Below are 21954 nucleotides of genomic sequence, written 5' to 3'. Positions count from 1 at the left end.
CTGCTGGCAACAAATAGCTTTTGATGTATGTCAGGGTTAAAAGGTATGCTTGGATTTTGGAGAGACCCCATGCTGTTCTGAGGTGGGATTAGTGTTGGAGAGTCAACAATGAGCAGAGAAGCACAGTACTTGTTGTTCTCCAGCACCCCAGCAGTTCTGCTGATTAGCTAGAATTGCTGCAGAATTGGAAGGTATGTTGCTTATTGCATTTTAATAGATGGATAGATCCGTTGTACGTCTCTGTCTTTCATGATCTCTACTACTGCAAATTCTCTCCCAAGCTGTTAATACAGTAACAGTGTGCTTGTATTCCACTTACCTGGTCAAACAAGTGTTAAAAATTAACATGTAACCCACTGGTTAATGAACCCAATCCACTTTGTCCAGTCAGGGTTTGGCATTAGTAAAAAGCCACTTGATGGCTGCCAGGAGATTAAGAGTCGTGATAGAGTGAGAGAGAGGAGAAGTGGCAGCAGGATGGGAGCAGTGAGATTACCCTCATCTGACCACCACTCACCAGTGACTCCCAACATGTCTAGCAATAAATTCAAACAGACATGTACCCAAGACTTGAGTTGTAGAAAACCTTGAGGGAACTGATGTCAGATTTGATACTTGGGTCAGGCAGGAAAATCAGTTACTGTAATTGCTGCTATAGGGAAACTAATTCTGTCACAAAGGGACTAAAAACTCATTTTGTGTTTTTAGCAGAGCCAGTGTACAAAATGTTCACCCTGTAAACGTTATCATTAGACTGTTGATTTTTATCTTGGATACATTTGAGGTCCTTAAAAACTATGAAAACAGCTTAGAGTCTGAAAAAGTCTTTCTGATTCAGGGTCCGCTGTGCCGGACAGTGGGGACTTCAGTCATTTAGAAGTTTTAACGATCTGGGTGTCAGACCAAAAGATCGTATCTCGTATCAGACGTCTCTCCACTCCTTATTGCTAGCTTAGGTGCTTAACTCCTCACCTTCACTCTCTCTCCCCTCCCCCTGCTTTCTCTGTTTTCCTCTGATCTTTATCTCCTTGTCATTCCATCAGACTGATAACTCTGGAGACTTTTGTGACTTTAGAAAGTTATCAACTTCATATCCCTGAAACTGTAGAGTTTACTTTTCTTTTTCTTTTTTTTTCTTTTTCTTTTTTAGTAATTTTGTAATGGCCAAGCATGACTGGCAACATGTCGCACTGTATGAACCAATGAGAGTATCACAGCTGCTTGGAGAAAAGTCATTAGTCGCTTGCATTTGTTGTTTAGATGCAAATCTGACCACATGATGTGACTTCCAAATGAATTGATTATAATCATTTGCAAAATTATATTCAAGACAAAATGTTTAACTGCTCAGCATGCGAAATGCATTAAGCAAATGTAAATGCAACAACTGGACCATTCACACTTTTGAAAAAGTAATTTTTTGTGTGTATTTCCGCTTCATTTAATGTTTGTGCTACACCCTGACAGATTTTCGCCACCAATTCTCTTGGCAGATACCCAACCAGCAACTGTCTCCACAGGCTACTCTCATTGCTGTAACACAGTCTGAACCGTTTCTGTCTGACAGACAAGAAGCGATTATAAGACTGTGACCAGACTCAAAATATCCCCTATGGAAATAATTGAAGCCCTAGCGGGGTCCTCAGTTACACCGTAATGCATCATGCATTTAAGCACACGTGACACATCTGTATTTGTCTTGTCCCTGGCCCTGATGCTGGTGTGATACTTGTGTAAGCCCACGAATGATACTTCAGTACCACCCTTATTTCATTTATGGCCAACACTATACAATCCCATAAATGTCTGGTTCACTGTGATCCTCCCTCTGCCTCTTGGACAGATAATAAACCTCTGATTCTTTGTTTTAAATGACTGAGGATGGCTTACATTTTATCTTAAAGCTCAAAAGTACTTTCAACCACATCAGGACCAGAATCCTCTGCCTGGGCTTTTGTCCCCACATCCTGGACTAACTCACAAAAGTATGCTTCAGTCTGAGTGCTTGTCGATTTGTCAGACAATAACGTTCTGTGTGTACAAGTGCGTCACCATAACTGCCTTTGAAGAGAGCTGTCCGACATTATGTACCATTATTCGCATTTATCATGTCTTGACTTTTGACTTCTTTTATGATGGCAGGCCTTTAACCCTGCATTCGAATGGGGACATATCAAACAGATATAGAATGAGGAATTTTGGTACCACCTAGTTTCCACTGTACCTCGGTCTTAAGGCACAACTAAAGACCCACAAGCCTTGCGGTTGCCTCAAACAGAAAATACTAATGTAGATATTTTAAATTAACCTGTGTCTTATTATGTTCCTAAAAATTGTATCAGAGATATTTACGATGACATCTGAAGCCAAATGAATCCCTCAGCTTCCTCACAGCTAAGACTAATGTACATCGAGTGAACTGAGATCAGACTGAGCTCTCAGTCTGATCAGAGAAGATCAACACAGGATTTCACAGAAACTTAACACTCAGGCTATCAGTATCCGGTCTAATCTTAGCTAAATGCTTTTGTTCTCTGTGTACTCTCAACTCTTTCTAGTATTTGCTCTCTTGTATGTGACCTGCAGCTGTGCAGCTGTGCAGTTGGGCTCATTGGACAAGCTCAGGCCCACACACATAAGCCTTGGGTGATTAAAACTGTGTCTCTCCTCCATCTTTTCATCTTGTTTTTTCACCCCACCATCAGTCTGTCAGTGCACAGAAATTCATTTCCTCTGCAGGTGTAAACAGAGCAGATATGGCACTGACCTCGGTGTACAGTACGTGTTCTCTTTGTATTGTTAGGGTGACACAGGTCACTGGCAATTTATGTCATTTGCAAAATTGTGTCCCCAGAAAAATGGCTCTCATTATAGTCTGGTCCTGATGTGGTCATGCAGTGTTCTTTTTCAGAGCCGAATTCCTCTTGACACTGCATACAGATGAGAAAGAGAGAGATGATGTGCGGCAAGAACCGAGTCTCATTTGAACCCATGCTGAGATGTGTTGAGATGTATATATGCGCATCTGAGTCACCAGACCTACCAGGAAACCAAAACATAATTAATAAATGTAATTAACAGGTGCCTTTTATTCCCCTCAAAGCAGAGGTATAATAGGAAATATCAAAACAAATTAAAGCAATCCCCAGGACTCCTATTAGCTTTGATAAGAAGGTAATGTTTCTTTCCTGTTTGTTTGTCAGCAGCCAGAACATCTCAGAAACCTTAAGCTTGACAGTTCATTCTCAACCTTGGAAACAGGTGACAAAATAATCTGAAACTCTCAGCCACATTACAACAATTCATCAGTCATGTGGTTGAAAGCTCTGTAACGAGCCAGCAAGTGGATCTTGAGCTGGGATTGTTTTGTCATATCAAAAACACGTGAATTAAACAATGAAATTTGGTGGAAAGTTGAGGCCACGGAACAAGAAACAGTTGAGTTTTGGTGCAGATTTGCATCCATGTGGTGATTTGACGAGGGTAGTCCCTCGACCTCTGATACAGTCCACAGGAGCAGAAGTTTTACCTTGTTCGCCATCAGCAAGTGTTTTCATGCTAATTTTGCTCTTTAGCTTTACTTGAACCTGATGATGTCACTAGATGAAAAGTCAAGGGACGACCAAAATCCCAACAATTCACGACATGAACGTCCCTAGCAAATTTCATTTGAAAATCCTTTCAACAGTTGTTGAGACGTTTTACTCCAAAACACAAATGCAGGTGCGGCTGCTCATGTTGCAGCTCGCAATATGGATTCTCTGTGGGTGCCAACAAATCATCTTTTATATTAATAAAGGAAACGAAACGACTTAGGAAACTGATAAAAAAGTTCACTTGCCAATTTTTGGTTTCACTGTGGAAGTGAAACCAAAATCTCACCATTGTGCTATATTTGCACATGATTAGCATGCTGCACTGAAATGCAGACACGCAGGAGTGAAATGCACATGTAGAGACATGCCCCCTCTTCTCTTTTTTTCTATTCACCCTATATGAGAAGGATTCAGCGCATGAATGGATCTTGCCGAAACCCAAAGCTCGCCATTTTCAGGTTTTTTGCGGTTGACCCACACAGTGCCAAACCCGCCGACCTTTGCGTTGGGGGTCACTCTGGGGTCGTGCCGTGTCACTCCCATGTCACACAGATGACTGGAATCTCAGCTATTTTCCCTAACACACTCACCACAGACTTTACATCATACGTTAGCATGTCGTTCCCACCAGCCCATTCATGCAGAAGAAAGAAAGGGGGTGGGGGCCTTTACCATCAGTGATCTTTTCTCCTCTCTCTCTCTCTCTGTTGCTCTCCTCCTCTACTCCTCTTCTCTACGTTTCTCTCAGTTTTAATCTTGCTATGTCCCCACCACCCTCATCTACTTGTAATCTCTCTTTCTCTCTCACAGCCCTTTTTTTCTCCTTTATCTGTTCTATTCTTAACCCCTGGTCTTTTGGGGTCCTCAGTAAAAAGTTTGTGAAGGGCTCTTCATCTGTGGCACACACACACTCACACAAATGCACACACGTACACGCACACACCCTCACACACACCCTTTCTTTCCACCCCTATAGATCAGCTGTAGGATCCCACTGTGCTGTCTGACCACGTGGGCTCGAATGCACAGAAGGGATCCTCTGTTACGGTGCCATTCAGCAGAGGCCCATGATGTCACCGGGAAATCGCCTTCATCTGACACATACACACATATACACACCCGCTGCACAGAGACGCAGCTCCTCCCCCGCTCTCTTTTCTTCTCATCGCCGTGGTGAATGGAATTGCATGGCTGTGCAGTTCAATCACTGTCAAGTGCAAAGAAAAGGGGTCTCTTGTGCAAAATTTCATGATTCACAATTGATTAAATAGGGGTGTCATTTCATGGCTGAACAGGGAGGTGTGCGGAGAGGAGGGGGGGGGGGTGAGACTTTTTCATGCCCTTGTGAGATATGGCTCAGAAATCGCCTGATGGGCCCCATTCAGAGCTGGAGATGTAAAGTTCTGGGCTTTATTCACAGAGGAAAATAAGAGGCCGGTATAAGAGAGAGGAGGGGGTAAAGGGACACAGTAGGGGAATTGCCAGTATCTTCTCATGGCTTGTTAAAGGGCTTTCATGCCCTTGAGAGTTATAGACCTAATATACTGTATGTTAGTCGTATGATTTAGATTCCTGTTGTCATCTGGAAACTCCCAGGGTTCACCCAGCAGGAAGGCAGAGGGGGAAAGATGACAGGAAGTAGAGATTGAGAAGAAAAGAGGATGTTTCTGAAGGAATGAGTGGGCATATATCATTTCACTCTACTTTACAGAAGGATATTGACTACAATAGTAATGAGGTTAGAGAGAAATATTTCAGTGGCCACTGTTTTGAGTCGCAAACCTCAGATTGTAACCACTGTGGTTGCTTGATTGAAACCCAGTCATTCTAACGTCAGAACTGTATCTGACTTCAGTAGGAAGCAGTGTCACAAAACAATCATGTGACCTACACTCTCCCACTTTAGCCTGCTTGTGTTCTAATGTTGATAAAGACAATCTAATACATTGCTCTATTTAGGAAACTATTTTATTTGCTGGCTTACCTGAATTTCTATCATAAATATTGTGAAGTAAACCGTGCTGTTACCAACATTTTTTATCCCATGACATCTACAACATCTTCGACATCTTCTGTAACATTTGGATGATTAGATAGTTAGTTTACATTTTATTGTAAAATAGAACTAAAATACAGTGTACTGAGGGGGATTTGGAGTATAATTAGCAAACATTAGCAAGACTAGCTGCTGGTCAGTTTAGTTACACACTGTTACACTATTTAACTTTTTAGAACCAGGAGTCGGAAATTCACAGCCAGTAGGTGAGACACTTTATTAATAACAGTTTTATTAGTTATCATAGATGCCTGGCACTCATTACCTTAGCTCACGTAGCATTATGTAGGTTTTGGCTAGCTGAGTAATGCTAGCTGTCAATAGATTCAGAAAGCATTGTTAGCTTTGTGTTACACCTCCATGTGTCAAATTTTAAATGATTTATTTCTTTATTTGTGGCTCCAAAGGTGAGAAGGTTTATTTAATGAAATTCCATATGGAGAATTTTAGCCTTTTTATGGTTGAAGTGGGACTGATGCCACCATACGGTAACTCTGGAGCTGTGTCTGAAATCACTAAGTCTCAACCCCAACTCCCTATGTAATAGACAATGAGCAGTAAATTAGGATTTCAGAAGCCAATGAATCATCATCAGTTTGTGTCATCACTGGCAGCTATAGAGTTACACAACAGTGATTTTAGTATCTATAATATGCAAATTACCCTCACCTTTGCCCTGTCTTTACTGCCTGTACAGTGAATAGCTATTCCAGGACAAAGCACAATAATGCACACAGCTTTTTATCACCAAACAGACACATTTCTATTTCACCAGTACCTTTTTGGCATTGCTATTATTACTTTAGTAGATATTAAATCACATTTTTTTCTAAATGTATATTCATAAGTGATGGATAAACAACTAGCATTAAAATTCCTTTGAATTAATTCTCTTGTTTTTGCATGTCAGACATGTTTATGGAATAGGAAAATATCTTGGTGAGCATGGGTATGTAAATTGCTCTATTAGAGGTGTTTATTTTTTTATTTACATACTGTATATACTGAGGCACTCACACCTCTTAGACTCAATACGCTGTACGACTCCTGGCTTCTGCTGCCTCCACAGCAGAGAAATCATATATTACTACACACACACACACACACACACACGCACACATGCACACACACACACACAAGCAGAAAACACACACAGGCCCCAGGATAAATGTGGCTTGTACAAAACCAGTCTCACAAGTGTGTATTAGAAAACAGTACATGGAACAAGTTACACAGGTGTGTGTGTGTGTGTGTGTGTGTGTGTGTGTGTGTGTGTGTGTGTGTGTGTGTGTGTGTGTTTCGTGAGTTGAGTAATCCATCTATGTAAGCTGCTGGGATGCAGAGTAAAGATTTTTGAGAGGAGAAGGCGAACCAGCCCTCGTGAGACTCAGGCCGGCCGGCTTCGCTCTTGCCACAAGCTTTGGGGATTTGAGCTCTAACATTGTTCTCAGTGTGAGTTTCCTTGTTGTTGATACACACTCAGAGTTATTTGAGGTCGTCTCTAAACCCTATTTCTCTTTAATCCAATTTCGTGGGAAAGTTCCAGAAGAGAATAATCTTGATATCAACACATTTATGGTATTTTCTTATTTTCCCAGTGTAGCATTCGCCTCAGTTCATTTCCACATCAATGAGTAGATTCTAAATTAAATTATGCCCATTAAGTGACTCATTTACGTCTCAAGCATTTATCTGATGCTCTTATCCAGAGTGACTTATAGTAAGTGCAAAAGATGAATCAGCTTGAATTCCTGAATTTCGGATGCTCAAAACAGCCAAGAGAAAGGATTTTAATGGTCCAGAGTGAGTGTAGAATACTAATGTGTGATCTTTCTACATGAAGTATTAGTGGCCGGGAAGAACAAAGGTTTTTCCACCGCAGGAGCAAGCTAATTAAACATATAAGTGGCTATATCAAACATGTAGTGAGGTGGCACTGAATCAACACTGAGCACAGCGGAGGCCATGAACTGCTCTAAAATATTTCTCAAACTGCCTGGAGAGAAGAAGAAATTCACATTAACCTCGTTTATTATTCTAAACCAATCGTTTAATGTATTTTATTCATACTTAAGCACACCCTAGTAAATGTGTTTCCATTCCCACACAGCGCTTTTTCATTCTCTCACAAATAGATTTTAGTTACCTTGCACTAAAATGCATGATGGTACATTGTGTATCCCGCAGCAGCAAACATATTGTTTTGAAGAGTGGTTTGTCATTTTGGGAAATACTCTTATTTACTTTCTTGCCAAGAGATAGATGAGAAGTATGATGCTTTTCACTCGATTAGCTTTCTTACTGTGACAGGTCAATATGTCCTCCATGAAAAGGGCACATTGGCAGCACTACAGCAAGCCAGAGAGCTCCGCTTCATGCTAACAATTAGACCAGCTTTAAATATAAATAGATGATCCTGGGTTAATGCTAACCGGGGTTTAAAGACATAGTATGTACTTGAATATTGGTCCGTACATATAATGTTTAATGATAAGGAAATATGACTGGCCGAGTTGGTATCATCCTTTAAATCTCCTCTTAAACATTATTTTTATTATTATTCATCCTGCCCAGACAAAACTGCAACAAAGCTGACAGGAGAGTGACGGAGATGTCAATCAAGCAGCCAGTCAGTCCGTACACGCCCACACACTCCTCAGAAAAGTCTCATCACCTGTGTGCGTTTACCGTGAGTGTGTAATATCCTGTCTGTGATATCCTGAGACATATTGGACAAGACTGCACAGGTGAACATCAGTGCTCTGAGTGGGCTGAGCATTATGTGTACACAAGTGGAGCTCTGGGGGAAAAAAAAAAAAAACTATTGCGGGAGATCACAGAAGTATTGCAATGGAATGCAAATATATTGTGAGGGAAGCCAAAGTATTTTTTAATTCCACTTTGGTCTTGTGGAAACTCCTCAGTGAACCCCCTACAGTTAATACATTTCTTCATATGTATCCTTGTGGTTTTTCGTGCCGAGCTTTGCTGTATTTAAAAAGGTTTTGAGGAAGAGAAACTCCTTCTATCTTTCTTGTGTCTGCGGTTGTGAGCGCAGAGGTGTTTTTGTGTCCTTGCCCAGTTGAAATCCATGCATGCAAATGTAGTCAGTGAAGCCATATAATTACAACACAATATCCACCAGAAAGGAGTGGAAATTCAACAGCAGTTTGTGAGTTCCCCTCTGCCCTCTGGCCTTAGTGAATACCCACGAGTCTCAAACCCTTGGATCTTGGTATCTGGAAGACTTTGATCTTTTTTCAGTGGTAGTAGCCAGTTGCAGTCATTTGACCATTTAAGAAGTTTCCCAGAGGAGAGACACTTTTTAAAAAAATATATTTTTGCTTTCTTTTCAGATAATGCATCCTTTCTCCGAATTTCATTTTCCATTCTCAAAGCTGTAAAGTCACTCCCAGCCCTTCTCACTGTCTGTCTCCTCTAGGTATTTCTAACCCATTTGCGCGCACGCACACGCACACACACACACACACAGATAGACACACACCCTTTTCACTACTTTTGCTCTGGGGCTTGTCCCAGGGCACAAAACAAGAGGCTTCTGTGCAAAGCAAACCCATGCTGTTCTTTCAGAGCCGCCACTAATGCGCGTATGTGTGTGCGTTTGTACACACACACACACACACATACGTACACACTTACATCACATGTGACTAGCATTCCGCCCGTTTTAGCCTCTGGAAAAGAAGGGGATTGAGGGGATTGACTGAAGAGAAAAAGGAAGAGAAAGGTAGCAGCAACTAAGGAAATATTCATAACAAGAAGACAGAATACAACGAAAACCTCAGATAGTGAACCCAAGCACAACATTTCTTATAAAGTCCAGTAGACCGGAGCATCAAAAATATCCCTCCATGACTCAACCGTGTATTTCTTTACCCTGTTTGCAGCGTAATTTTTCTTACTGCCAGTTTAGACCCTGTGAAACTCTTCACTGTAGGCTATTTGTTATTGAACTGAAGTGAAGCTCAGTCTACTTTGCTATACTTTGAAAATCCTCCTGGATAAGAGTGTTTGATACCTAAACTGTGAATCTAAGAACATAGAAAAGAACAACTGTTCTTGCCCCCAAACTCTGCAGCTGATAAGCTACGATAAGTAAGACTTCTAAGAAGTCACGAAGCATTTAGGTCATCCCCGCTCTACCCCAGCTCATCTCTACCCGAGGTGTCCTGAGGTGCTAAGGCAGCTGTGAACTAAAGTCTGTCAGTGCATCAGTCTCCCGTGTCATGCCAGATGCCACATCTTGCTCAGAGTATTGCGGGGATTCAGTCCAGATAATTAATCTGAGCTTGTTAGCCACATGGCAGGCAGGTCGTAGCAGAATCTGGCCCGCACGCTGCCGAGGTGACTCAACACCCACCTACTCATGCATAGTCAGTGGGCAGTTCTTAATAAACCTGTGTATATGTTTATGTACATTGTGTCGTGGTTGTCTGCATGCTGTCCATACAGCAGCTTGTGTTGACAGAGTACGCGCTGCTGGCACACGCAGTAGCTTATCTCAGCTCGGCTCCCGTAGGAATGATGTCTTTAAAGTGAGCGGGCTGAGAGGGTGGGGTGAAACTGATATGTGCTGCTACCTTGCTCTCCCTCACATCTACCATGGGACTGCAACAGTAAATGATGGCATTAGGAAGGAGGGGAGGGGGGCGGAGCAGATGAACTGCTTTCCTTCCCAGAGCGAGGGATGATACGTGGGCCAGGGAGGAGGTGGAGGAGGAGAGGGGTGAAGCTGGACAGGTGCTGAGAGAGAGATATGTGCTCTTTTTTCTCTGCTGCACAGGAGATTGGGAGGAATGGAGAGAAAGGGAGAGAGAGAAAAAGGACAGGTGAAATATTTCCCCCTGTGGCAGGGGAAATGAGGGAAAGTGGAAAGGGCCAGCTCTGTATTGAGGAATGGACTAAACCATTCCCGGAGGGGGTGCTGAAGCTCCCATCCCCACAGGCCTCTCTCTAAATGTACCTACCAGTGATGGATGATATTAACGTTTACCCCCTCTGCTTTTTCCTCACTTCTCAGCAGAGCTCAGGGAGCTCACTGTGTGTGTGTGTGTGTGTGTGTGTGTGTGTGTGTGTGTGTGTGTGTGTGTGTGTGTGTGTGTGTGTGTGTGTGTGTGTGTACATGTTTCTGTGTGTGTGTGTGTGTGTGTGTGTGTGTGTGTACATGTTTCTGTGTGTGTGTGTGTGTGTGTGTGTGTGTGTGTGTTTCTGTATGTGTGTGTGTGCACACAGCCAGCACAGTGCATGCCAGGCAATCCTGGCTTGGCCTCCCCGACACTCCCAGGGAGCAGAAAACATATCCCCTGCAACAATCGATAGCTACCCCCAGCTCCCAGCCCCATCTGCAGTCCAACGCAGCCCCTATCTCCAGTCGCTGCCACTACTATTAATTCTGTGCCCCACCGCTTCCTGCTTACAGCCCAGTCCCTGAGATTAAAGAGCAGCACAGCTACTGGAGTTCTTTGCTCACAGGAGGAGGGGGAGGAGGAGGGAGAAGGGGGCACAGTGTGAAGATTGTTTATCCAGAGGAATCTCCTCACCGCTAACTTACAAATACTACTCATTTCCACTTCAGGCCCACATGGGGCTAACCTCTTCTGACTCTTGTCCATGCCAATTAATTTGCAACAAATCAACATCTTTGTAATGCTTTTTTTTTTTGCTCTTTTTTTTGCCCCCAAAGTAAATGATATACACAGTTGCAGCCAGCTGGGCTGCATTCAGAGAAGTAGTTTAAGTACGGTGATGTCATGCTGAAATGATAAGTCTATTTATCAAAGTGAATCTTTAACTATTTTAATAATAATTGCTGGTGAGTCATTTATCAAACAAAAATGCCAAACATTTGCTGGATACAGCTTCTCAAATGTCAGGATTTACTGCCTTTGTTTGTGATTATTTATTACATTTACGTGATTATTTATTACATTTCCTTAATTCAGGAAATGGATGAAATGAAAAATGGATTTTCGTACTTTTGGTCAGAGCCAGGCTACGTGTTGCTGTTTCCCCGTGGTTCCAGTCTTTATGCTAAGCTAACCATCTCCTTGCTCCAACTTGATATTTACTGTACAGACATGAGAGTGGTATTGATCATCTCATTGAACTCTCAACATGAAAGAGAGGAAGCATATTGCCTAACTCATCCTGTGATACATCTAATATTATATTTCTTAAAAATGAAATAATTTCTTCTGATGTTAGTGGAGGTTTTCTTTATTTTAGGTCATTTATTTTTACAGTGTTTCAATATTTTTGACACTAAATGATTAATCAAAAAATAACTCTAACCCAAAGACATGCGTTAGGAGTGATTAGGAAATGTCCATAGGGCTAGAGCTAACTTATTTCCATTATCAGTTTTTCTGTCAATTAAAATCATTAGAAATACCCCTTGCAATTACAGATATTTAAATTACCTGTTGTATCTAACGAATTCAAAAACCAAACACCTAATATCAACTGAAAAAAAGAATATTCACCTTTGAGAAGCAGGAGTCAATGAATATTTGGCATTTTAGCCTAAAAAAGACATAAATGATTTATCGATTACTAAAATAACTGAGATGAACTTATTGCTGATTGACTCATGAATAAATCAACAAATTATTTCCCCTCTAAACGTGTGTTCAGCCTGCGCGTGGTATCTATCTGCTGTAAATGAAGTAGATTTGTTCCATCAAGATGAGTGGGGGGGACACTCTGCATTACGGTTGCTCACTTGTGTCCCTTATCGTCTCGTGTCTCTCCGGTGGGACTCACAGTGGGAGTATCCGTCTCTCCGGGGCGAACACATGCTGCCCCTGCTTTATTTGCTGTTTCTCTCCCCCCTTAAACACACACACTCAAGTGAAAGCTTTTGGGGGAAAAAAAAAATCCAGAAGAAGCACTGTACACACATAATCGTGAATGCACACAGACTAATTTTACCTCTGCAAACATCCAGTGACTTGCACTGCATGGATTAGCCTCCTAAAGCATTCCCTTTGAAACTCGGCAAGTAGGGATTTCTTTTTAGGTGATCACTGCCCTAAGCAGCTGTTACACGCAGGATTAGCAGGTTCTGCCATTCAGACAACATGGTCTGTTTAAACTGGCAGAGTGAAGAAAGTAGAGAAAGACAAGGAGGGGAGGGGAACGCGAGAGAGGTTATGATAGGCAGGAGAAGAGATGAAGTGGAGAATAAAGGGAGGGGGGGAGAAAAGGAGGTGCGAGAGATGTGAAATGGGGACCAGATGATAAGAGAAGGGGAGCGAGATGTGGAGCAGAAGGAATGAGAGGTGAAAGGAGCAGAGCAGAGGGGTGGAATCGGGATGTGTGAAGAGAAGTGTGAAGGGAAGGAGAGGCAAAGAGCCAGGAGAAGTCAGATGCATGGAGAAAAATGAGTGAAAGAGGAGAGGAGAGGAGAGGAGAGGGGTGAATGCTTAAAGGTATCCAGTGTTGTGAGAATCAGATCTCTGCCAAGGAAGCTTTAAAGGAGCTGACAATGAGAATATTGTTCTCCCTCCGTTTTTCATCCAGTTTTTTGTTTCTTGCTTCACTTGTATAATATCACCCCCCTCCTGTCTGTGTGAGTGTGAAAGTGTGTCATCCAGCCACCTTTGTAATTGTGCTGGTACAAGGTGTTTGCAGAGAGAGAGCCTTGATGGGCTGATAACAGGCCTGGCTTTAGGGGTGGAAAGACATTTCCATGCTGAGCACCTGGCTCACAATAGCATCTCACTTGCCTCCCTTGTGCCTCCCACATCTCCTGCTCCCATTCGCCCCCCCCCCCCTCCCCCCCTGCTTTCATTCCTCTTGTAAATGGAGAAACACATCAGGGATCCCTGTTGTTATGAGCTCTATCTTTCCTCGGCTGCTGTTTGTCGTTCCGTTCCCCCTCACTCTGCCTCTTCTCTTGTGTGTCTAGCAAGGTGTGCAACAGTGGCGTGGCAGCCAGGCAGCTTTCTTACTTTTCTGTTTGATGCATCGTGGCACATTTCGCTGGAACAAGCCAGCACTTCCTTGGAGCAGAACCCATGACTCGTGTCAGCGCTCCTTCGCCTCGTGCTCCCCACTTTCACTCATTACCCTTTTTCCCCTCTCTCTGCTATCCCCTGTGCCCCTCCTTCGCTTTTAGCCTATTCTGCTGGAAAGATAGGGAAATTGTACATTCAGACGTTCGCACACACGCGCACACACTATCTCATATATGCAGACACACTGCGCTGACAAGTGCAGCCTTTCCAGTCACACGCCTCACCACTACAATTTCTTCACATTCTCACGTGGCTCCAGTGAAAAAGCAATTGTACGCACACACACACACACACACACACACACACACACACACACACACACACACACACATGCACGTTAGCACCCACACAAACTCAGTCATATTCTGGCCCTTTATCCCTTCTTGGTAATCTGTTTACCAAGTGCCGGGCCCATTTGAGGGAGAATTTAATTGAAACCGGGGCTAATCTGATGATGGCACGGCCCTGCATCACCTCCACTTAGGTTGCACCTTGTAGTCCTCACACTCAATACCTTGCTACTTCATTTCATGCCTCACGGTTCAATGCGGCGCTGCCCGCTCATACATGCCACATTGATTGTTAATCCGACATTTGATATGCACCGCGCTCACTCAATTCTGATCTTGTTTTTCTTGTTTGTGCCCCCCTCCCCACCCCTCCTCTTTTCCCACTCTCCTCCCAATGCTTCCCTTGTCTTTCCCCTCCTGTTCCCACTCTCTTCATCCAGGATGGATATTATTCCCACCGGCCAAAGGAGAAAAATAGAGTGGACAGCAACAACGAGAACTCTGTGCCCAAAGACTTTGAAAACATAGACAATAGTAACTTTGGCGCGCGCTCTCAGCCACAGCGGCAGTCTGTAGGGGCCACCAGCAGCAAGCAGCAGCGGGAGCATCTGCAGGAGAAAGCCCACGCTCAGCAGCAGACCTGGCGGGACAGCTCCCCCAGTCTGGGACGCAGCTCAAATGAAGTGCTGCCTGTAGGTCATCAGCCGCTGGCGGTCGGCAACAACGCCTCCTACCCAAATGGTCAGGGCGTCGCGGGAGTTTCACGGCAGCAATACCGTACCTCACAGGCCCAACAGGCCCAGTTACAGCACAGGCATCAGCACCCCCACAGGAGGCAGGCGACTGCGGCGCCGCTGGAGGTGACCTACGATCAGCCACCCAAGTGCGAGATCAGTGGGAAGGAAGCCATTTCAGCTCTCTCCAGAGCCAAGAGCAAGGAGTGCCGGCAACAGATCGCAGAGGTGTACTGCAGACACAAGGAAGGGCAGTTGATGCCTGAGAAGGTCACTCGCTACTGCCCCCTTGAGGGTGAGTCCATCAGCGTAATTACATTGATTTTAGTTCATTCAAATGGTTATGTCTGTGGAGGTAAGGTTGTCAATTTGTATTCTGCACAAAAATCCTGTCATTGAACTGGTCGATATCTATCAAGGTTAACTACGAGGGGACATGTGATGTAAGAGTGTTATGTGTTGTAGATTGTCAGATGCCACGTACATAGCTTCAAGCCCCTGAAAACTTAGTTTCTAGTCTTCCGAAATTTGGAAAAATATATTCAAAGTTACTGTTTATTGAGAGTGTAACACACATCAGATCTGTGTGGGTTTGGTTAATCAGATTTCGTAGTCACATTTTGATCCCAGTGTTACTTAACTTTGATTGGTCCAGCATGTTAGACATGTGGCATCACCTTTTTCCAGCTGAGCCCCACCCAATTCAAACTGGTGAGAAAAGCACAGACAAAAACACAAATCCAAAAGTGTTGTACCTCAATTTCAAAAAAGACGATTTGGTTGAGTCAACAAAACGGTCTGATTTAGCTCAGTGGATGAAGAGAGACCGTAACACTGGGTTAGAGGTTGCGACACAACATGGTCTGTGTGTATGTGCTCATTGATCTATAAGGATGAATATATCTTCCAAATGCACCATGTTTATGTGTAAGCAAAGGTGAAAATAGATGAGGAGGAATAACCGCAGTGTGCTGCGCTCTTTAAATAATTATTCATCTCAAGTCACTTTAAAAAACTTCAGGATATCAATAAGCTGCTTGAGGTTTTTGCTTGAGTTGATCTTTCTGGTTGGTTTACTACAAGTACAAAACACAAAGTAAAACAAACCTCCTTGAAATAATGCTGACAGGTTGTCAATGTCCTTTCTTGGTATAGTTTGACATTTATTTTTTCACATTATTTCCTCTAGCTCTCTGCTGCACAGTTTTTTCACTGCAAAAATAACAATAATAATAAAATATAATAATAATAATATCCGCAAAGCTAAGTACAAGAAGTCTATTCTGACCATCCAGGCTTTAGTACATTGGTAAAATATTTCCTGTGCTTGCAATTGCAATTCTTGTCCAAGGCAAGAAATGTCTTTTTCACTGATGTGTAATTGGTGAAGTAAATTGTTGGAGAAAATGGGGATGCTGCTTGTATTCTCTCCAAATTGGTTTCCAATTTTCATTTGTTTTGTCAAAGCTGGCCAAAGAACACAGGTTCTCCTTTCTTTTCCTCAAACATACACACACAAACACACACACACACACACGCACACACACTTTTTTTTCCTAAGAATTTATAGACAGCTGCAGTCCGGTTGTGGGTTCTGTAAACAAAATCTGTTGTGGCTGCAGCCATCGATGAGCGGGCACGCATCAGCAACCATGTTTAAGTGAACAGCACATACACACAAGATACGTTTACACACATGGGAGTTGACTGAGTGCAGTATGGACAGCAGGGGAGGAGGAGAAAACTATTATACATCCTGCCTGTTCTCGTCAGATACCTGCCCGGCCCTCGCTCATGTTATTAGATCTCGAGGAGGCACAGTGACTTAGCAACTTCTGTGCATTCCCAGTCCCACAAGCAGGAGTATCGTTTGTCTGTGCCTAAGCTCCTGTCATCTCACACAGCTACTCACCATCCTACTCAAACTGACAGTTTGATCAAAAGAGACAAAGAAATTGAAAAGGGCTTTCCCCTGGTGGCTGGGCTGTAACAACACGACAGCTAAATTAAATCACTTTTCTTTCTTACTCTCCGTCTGCTTGTCTGCTGCCTGCCAATGTGTTATCTCTCTCTCTCTCTCTTTCCCTCTACCCTCCTCTGTTCCCCATCCCAATCCAAGTCCTAACCTTGTTAGCAGAGAATTGTCCAATTTGATTTGATCAGTAATCTGTCCTTGAGGCCTTGGCTAGATTAGCAATTGTGTATTAGCATCAATGAATACAGGAGGAACATGGTCACGAAGTGGCCCCCTATATGCTAACTTGGCTAATCATGATATGACTGGGCTGCATTGCTCCAGCAGAGGTATTGACAGACGGTGACCTTGAATGCAGCATTAACGAAATGGCCTTGTACTGAGAAATATTTGATTATAAATGTTACTTAAAGCTTTTAAACTAAATATTTATGGGTGAAGGAGGTCGTCCCTTAGTCACAAATCCACAAAGAACTATTACCCGACTCTGCAGTTCCTCACACCCTCTTTTAGCTCATTGTTTTGGTTTTCGGGCGCCTGTAACTTCACTGTTGTGGCTCACTCTGGCTCATGGTTTGCGTCCGCAGCATTGTGCTTCTTTCAGCAGCTCTAATGTATGCTTCCTGCCCAGCCCCAAACAGCAAACAATTAGCTGATTAGCTGATGAACCCAGTGGAGCGTTTTACAGCTAAAAAGTCAAATATTTCACTTAGCCGGTTGTTCTTAGCATTGTGTTAGCTGATAGTGTTAGCTGGTGATGTGGTAGACAGGAGTATGTGCTGAAGATAATAGTTTGGTTGTTGTTGTGGGTTGAACAATGTGCTGCCAGTAAAAGCAACATACGAGTTTAGCTGACATGTTGTTAGCTCGTTGTTGTTAGCATTGCGTAAGCTGATAGTGTTAGCTTGTGATGTGGTAGACACAAGTGTTTGGTTGTTATTGTGGGTTGAGCAGTGTGCGGCCAGTGATAGCAGCATTCAGGTTTGCTTGATATGTTGTTAGCTGGTTGCTGTTAGCCAGCTCTAAATTAATGTGTCAATAGGCAACTGTCTGCTAACAAGCCATATCAACTTAAAAGGTGATAATGTCAGTGTTGTGTTTGCTCTGCCCCCAAAGTGGCCAAAAAAACATCAGGTTAAAAGGAAGATTTATTGAGGTTTGTTATTGTAGACATATAAATCAAACCCATCGATATGATATGTCTGCAAACCTGGCTTTTGTGGATGGCTTCAAGGAGCAGACAGAATCCTCGAGACATTTTCAAATGCAATTTGGTACAAGCCCTTTGGGATATAGCTCAGCTCTTGTTCTAACCTCTCATATGAGCAGTTAAGATGGAGGGTGGGTAAGAGCCCGAAGTTACACAAGATGATGGAGGAAGAGAGTGGGGTGATAACAGATGAGGGAGAGGCAGTTTAAAAGATTGATGACAAGGGGGAGCATGATGAAGAATGATGAGTTCAAGAGGAGGGCTTCGTTTTTTTTCTTTCGGAATAGGCCTGCAGTCTCTTCAGGTTCAGGTCAAAAAATACTACAAATGAACTTCTGCAGGTGAACACACATGTTCAACAGTAAAATTTAACAGTAAAATTTAAGTTCACGTACACACACACACACACACACACACACACACACACACACACACACACACACTCACACAGCAGTGCTCATTAGTTCAGCTAGCTAGCATAGCACACACTCAAAGTGCTTTGTGAAGCGACTGGCCAATTATCCGTGTGCAAAGCAAACCAGTGAACCTTCTTAGCTGGCCACCAATTACCGTTCAATCTGATATGGCCCACAGCAGATTTCCCCCCTGAGCTAGTCACACACACATGCAGAGGGAGAGAGAGAGAAAGAGCAGCAAGAAATAAGTATGAGTGACTGACAGGAGCCACGGCCAATTGGAGCCAAGGGAGCATGTCATTAACCTCACCCTGGTGGTCAAACCTTTAAATAAACTCATGTTGTCATGATGTCATGATGTCATGATGTCACCTTGCCTTAAATTAAAATGAATGAGATTAGTTGAAAGGGAGGGACCAGGCCTTCTTCTCCCCTCCCCGTCAACTCATAAGAAGAAGATATATCGGACACTTGCCCTTAAATTTAGAGTAATTACAGGAGCCTAGGGCCAGACAGTTAGAGGAGCCGGGAGGGGCTTTTTTTTTTTTTTTTTAAGGAAACGTCACCTCAGAGGAATAAACGCCCCCCCATCTCAGTGTTCCCTCAGCTTCCTCTACTTCTTTATCACAGACAGGCTCTTGGGAACTGAAGTCCCAAATTATAGTCATTAATCTCCTTAAGGCACGTTCTGTGAACAAACATGTCTCATAAACTGCGTGTGCACATTTGCTGTAATAACTTAAGATTCAAAAACAAACAATGTTTGTGATAATGTTCAGGGGACTTGATGGTGCAGAACTGCTTCAAGGAAGGTTATTTTTTTAGGTTTGAAGCGCAAGTGTTTGTTTTTTCGAGCGGTTAAGGGTGGTACAAAACCACACGGTGGAGCTGTGTGAGCTTATCAATGGCTCTCCAGAGATTGTTGGAATTGCTTAATTTGATAGTGGCTTGGCAGGCCATGACCGGAGCTGCGCTTGCCTGTGTGCTTATTGTTGTCATTTGTGTGAAATCCAAAGCATCTTCTGGGAGTTTTGCCTGAGAGGAATGAAGGCACTTTGTCAAACTGTGCTCCACCCTGGAAGCCCCAGAGGAATCACTTATAGGATTCCTGTCTGAAAGAGGATAGTAGTTATAGTGTGTGTAGTGTCTCGTTGAAATTGTCAAAGTTCCAATTCAATTACATAAGAAAATAGATGAGTGAGCCAAGATTTTGTGGTACTGTTTTTTTAGTTCCACAGCAGGGCTTAAATATATGCTGTGGGTCCATGTGCATAATCGTGACCAATTTGGCCTCCTGAGAACGTCTGATGTATTTAAAGGACACAGTAGAGAGCAAAGTGAAATTACCTATGTTAAACACCCACAGTCAGTGTTTTCTCAAGGCATACTGGTTGTATTATAGTCTTAATATGTGTATATCTTCAAGATGATTGGTTTTATATCAATTTTTTTATATATTTTCCCTCAGTTCAGACTAAGTCACATTCAGACAGAATGTAAAATACCCACTGAATTGTGACATAGCAGTTAATTATTATGAATATGCTAATCACTATTCAGACTGCTACTTACTGTGTTGCTTAGCAACCTTGTTGTTTAGCTATTTCCGTTTATTGTTTAATAAAAGAATAGCAATTATCATTATTGCTATATTCATTATGCTTTCGAATTTGCTTTCTTTGTCCCTTGAATATATTTATAGATTCTCAGCATTCTGTAAGGACTGATAGAACAGCCTCTTACAGTTAAATAAATAACAGCAAACAGCCACTGATTATGTTACTGAAGAAGAATCCATGCAATGCTGTCTGAATTCATGCAGAAAAAAAGACTGAATTATGTACATTAATATTGACAGTGTTGTCTTTATGCCTGCGCAGGTAAAGCCAATGTGAATGTCCAGTGGGATGAGGACTCTGCTGAGAGCTTTCCATTAAAACCAGTGAGAATAGCGTTTGTCCTGGTGGTCCATGGACGAGCTTCTCGCCAGTTTCATCGCCTCTTCAAAGCCATCTACCACACCTCGCACTACTACTACATACATGTTGATCAGGTGAGCCTACAAACAGGACGTACAGTAATTTGAGGCTAGTTAAGCCCCTTTAAATTCCGATTTTTTTTAAAGGAGGTTTGGCTTGCAGTAATTACATTTATTTGTTTCTCAATTACAGTAACTTTTAAAATGTAATGTGTCAGATGTCAGACAGAATATTAATCCATTTTTTCCTTAACTCCTTTGTCTCAGCGCTCCAACTACCTGCACAGGCAGGTGCACGCCTTGGCTGCCCAGTATCCCAATGTGAGAGTGACACCCTGGCGCATGGCCACCATCTGGGGTGGTGCCAGCCTGCTGACGATGTATCTTCGCAGCATGGCTGACCTGCTGGCCATGAGGGACTGGAGCTGGGATTTCTTCATCAACCTCAGTGCTGCTGACTACCCCATCAGGTAACAGAGGAGCACTTCACAATGCAGGGAGCTCATTGGAGGGTAGTGAGGTAGGCTTAGGGGGAAGGCAGTGTGTGTAATTTCTTTAAGAATTGTCCTGTAAGGAAATAAGGTTAGGATTGGTGGCAAGCATCCAATATATGGTGACAAATCTGTGAACTGGACACGCTTTCTTCTTTAAAAAGGCAGTCACCGTGTATGTACAACAATAGTAGACAGCTCCCAGCCAATATGGAGGAAATTCAATACACACTGATCTGGGCTCCTGTGGTTAACTGTGAGCTTTAAATACAGACTCACTCAAAACCAAACAGATCAATGAAGTAAAATCTCTGCCGTTCTCAAACACTATTCGTTCACATCTTCTCTTCCAAGTTGCTGCTTCCTTGCTTGCACTCCATTGAATGGGTTACATGGTGAACTGATTACAATTTAATTGCCCAGGGTCAATACCTATTGACTTTCCAGGCCTGTTGTGCACTGTACGGTCCAAAAGTCATCTCTCCACTCAAAAGCATCCCTTTTAAGAGGCTGTAAAAGGTAATTAAAAGCCACAAAGTCTACGTGAACTGGACATATAGTCATGGAAATAGGCTATTTTGGGAGAAATTTGGTGACTTGTACTGTTTTTTATGTGAGTTTATAGTCCTCCTGGGAGTTCAGGGTCTGCTGGGTTTTTGATGTAGCGCTGCAGCAGCCAATTAAAATCCTCCTATTAAGTAGAGAGTTATCTCTTCTGCGCAGCCAGATGTCCACCAGTTGAATTCAGACAAGCTGTAATGGCCACTGGGTAAAAAGAAGCTGGATCTGATGTCTCCACAGCTGGAGCCGGCATGCAGGGGCAAATGTGGATGTTGTTCATAGACCGGTTCAGTCTTGTTGTGTTAAGCTGTTTTCACCATATTGATGAATGCTGCTGACATGCTGTCTGTGCTTGTTTGTCTGTGCATGTGTCTGTGTTTCTGCGCAAGGGTGTGCACATGTGAATTTAGTGTGTGTTGCGTGTGCCTCAGCACCTGCCTGTGTACATGCGTGCACATTTCTCCTGTTTGTCAATCAGTGCATGATTAAAGGTATTTGCAAGTGCATGCGCCGAGACACTGTTTTTCTTCCCATCTTTTGCCTCCTCATTTGCATGAGGGTGATGTTGTTGAGAAAAAGGGCTGACAGTGGAGGTTTTAAGCCCCATC

At 43.0% G+C, this 21954-nt stretch overlaps 1 protein-coding gene across 1 annotated transcript in view; it reads left to right on the top strand.

Moving 5' to 3' along the window:
- xylt1 (xylosyltransferase I) overlaps nucleotides 1–21954 on the top strand; it is a 78358-nt gene that overhangs the window by 25806 nt on the left and 30598 nt on the right. Inside the window, exons 2-4 of the mRNA XM_056372326.1 lie at nucleotides 14422–15010; nucleotides 20197–20369; nucleotides 20562–20764. Of these exons, the coding sequence (XP_056228301.1) occupies nucleotides 14422–15010; nucleotides 20197–20369; nucleotides 20562–20764 (965 nt within the window). The remainder of the gene's footprint in view (nucleotides 1–14421; nucleotides 15011–20196; nucleotides 20370–20561; nucleotides 20765–21954) is intronic.

The sequence above is a fragment of the Seriola aureovittata genome, chromosome 3, assembly GCF_021018895.1.
Source record: "Seriola aureovittata isolate HTS-2021-v1 ecotype China chromosome 3, ASM2101889v1, whole genome shotgun sequence".
NCBI lineage: Eukaryota > Metazoa > Chordata > Actinopteri > Carangiformes > Carangidae > Seriola > Seriola aureovittata.
The sequence above is the reverse complement of the archived record's forward strand: the minus strand, read 5'-3'. Positions and strand labels throughout refer to the sequence as shown.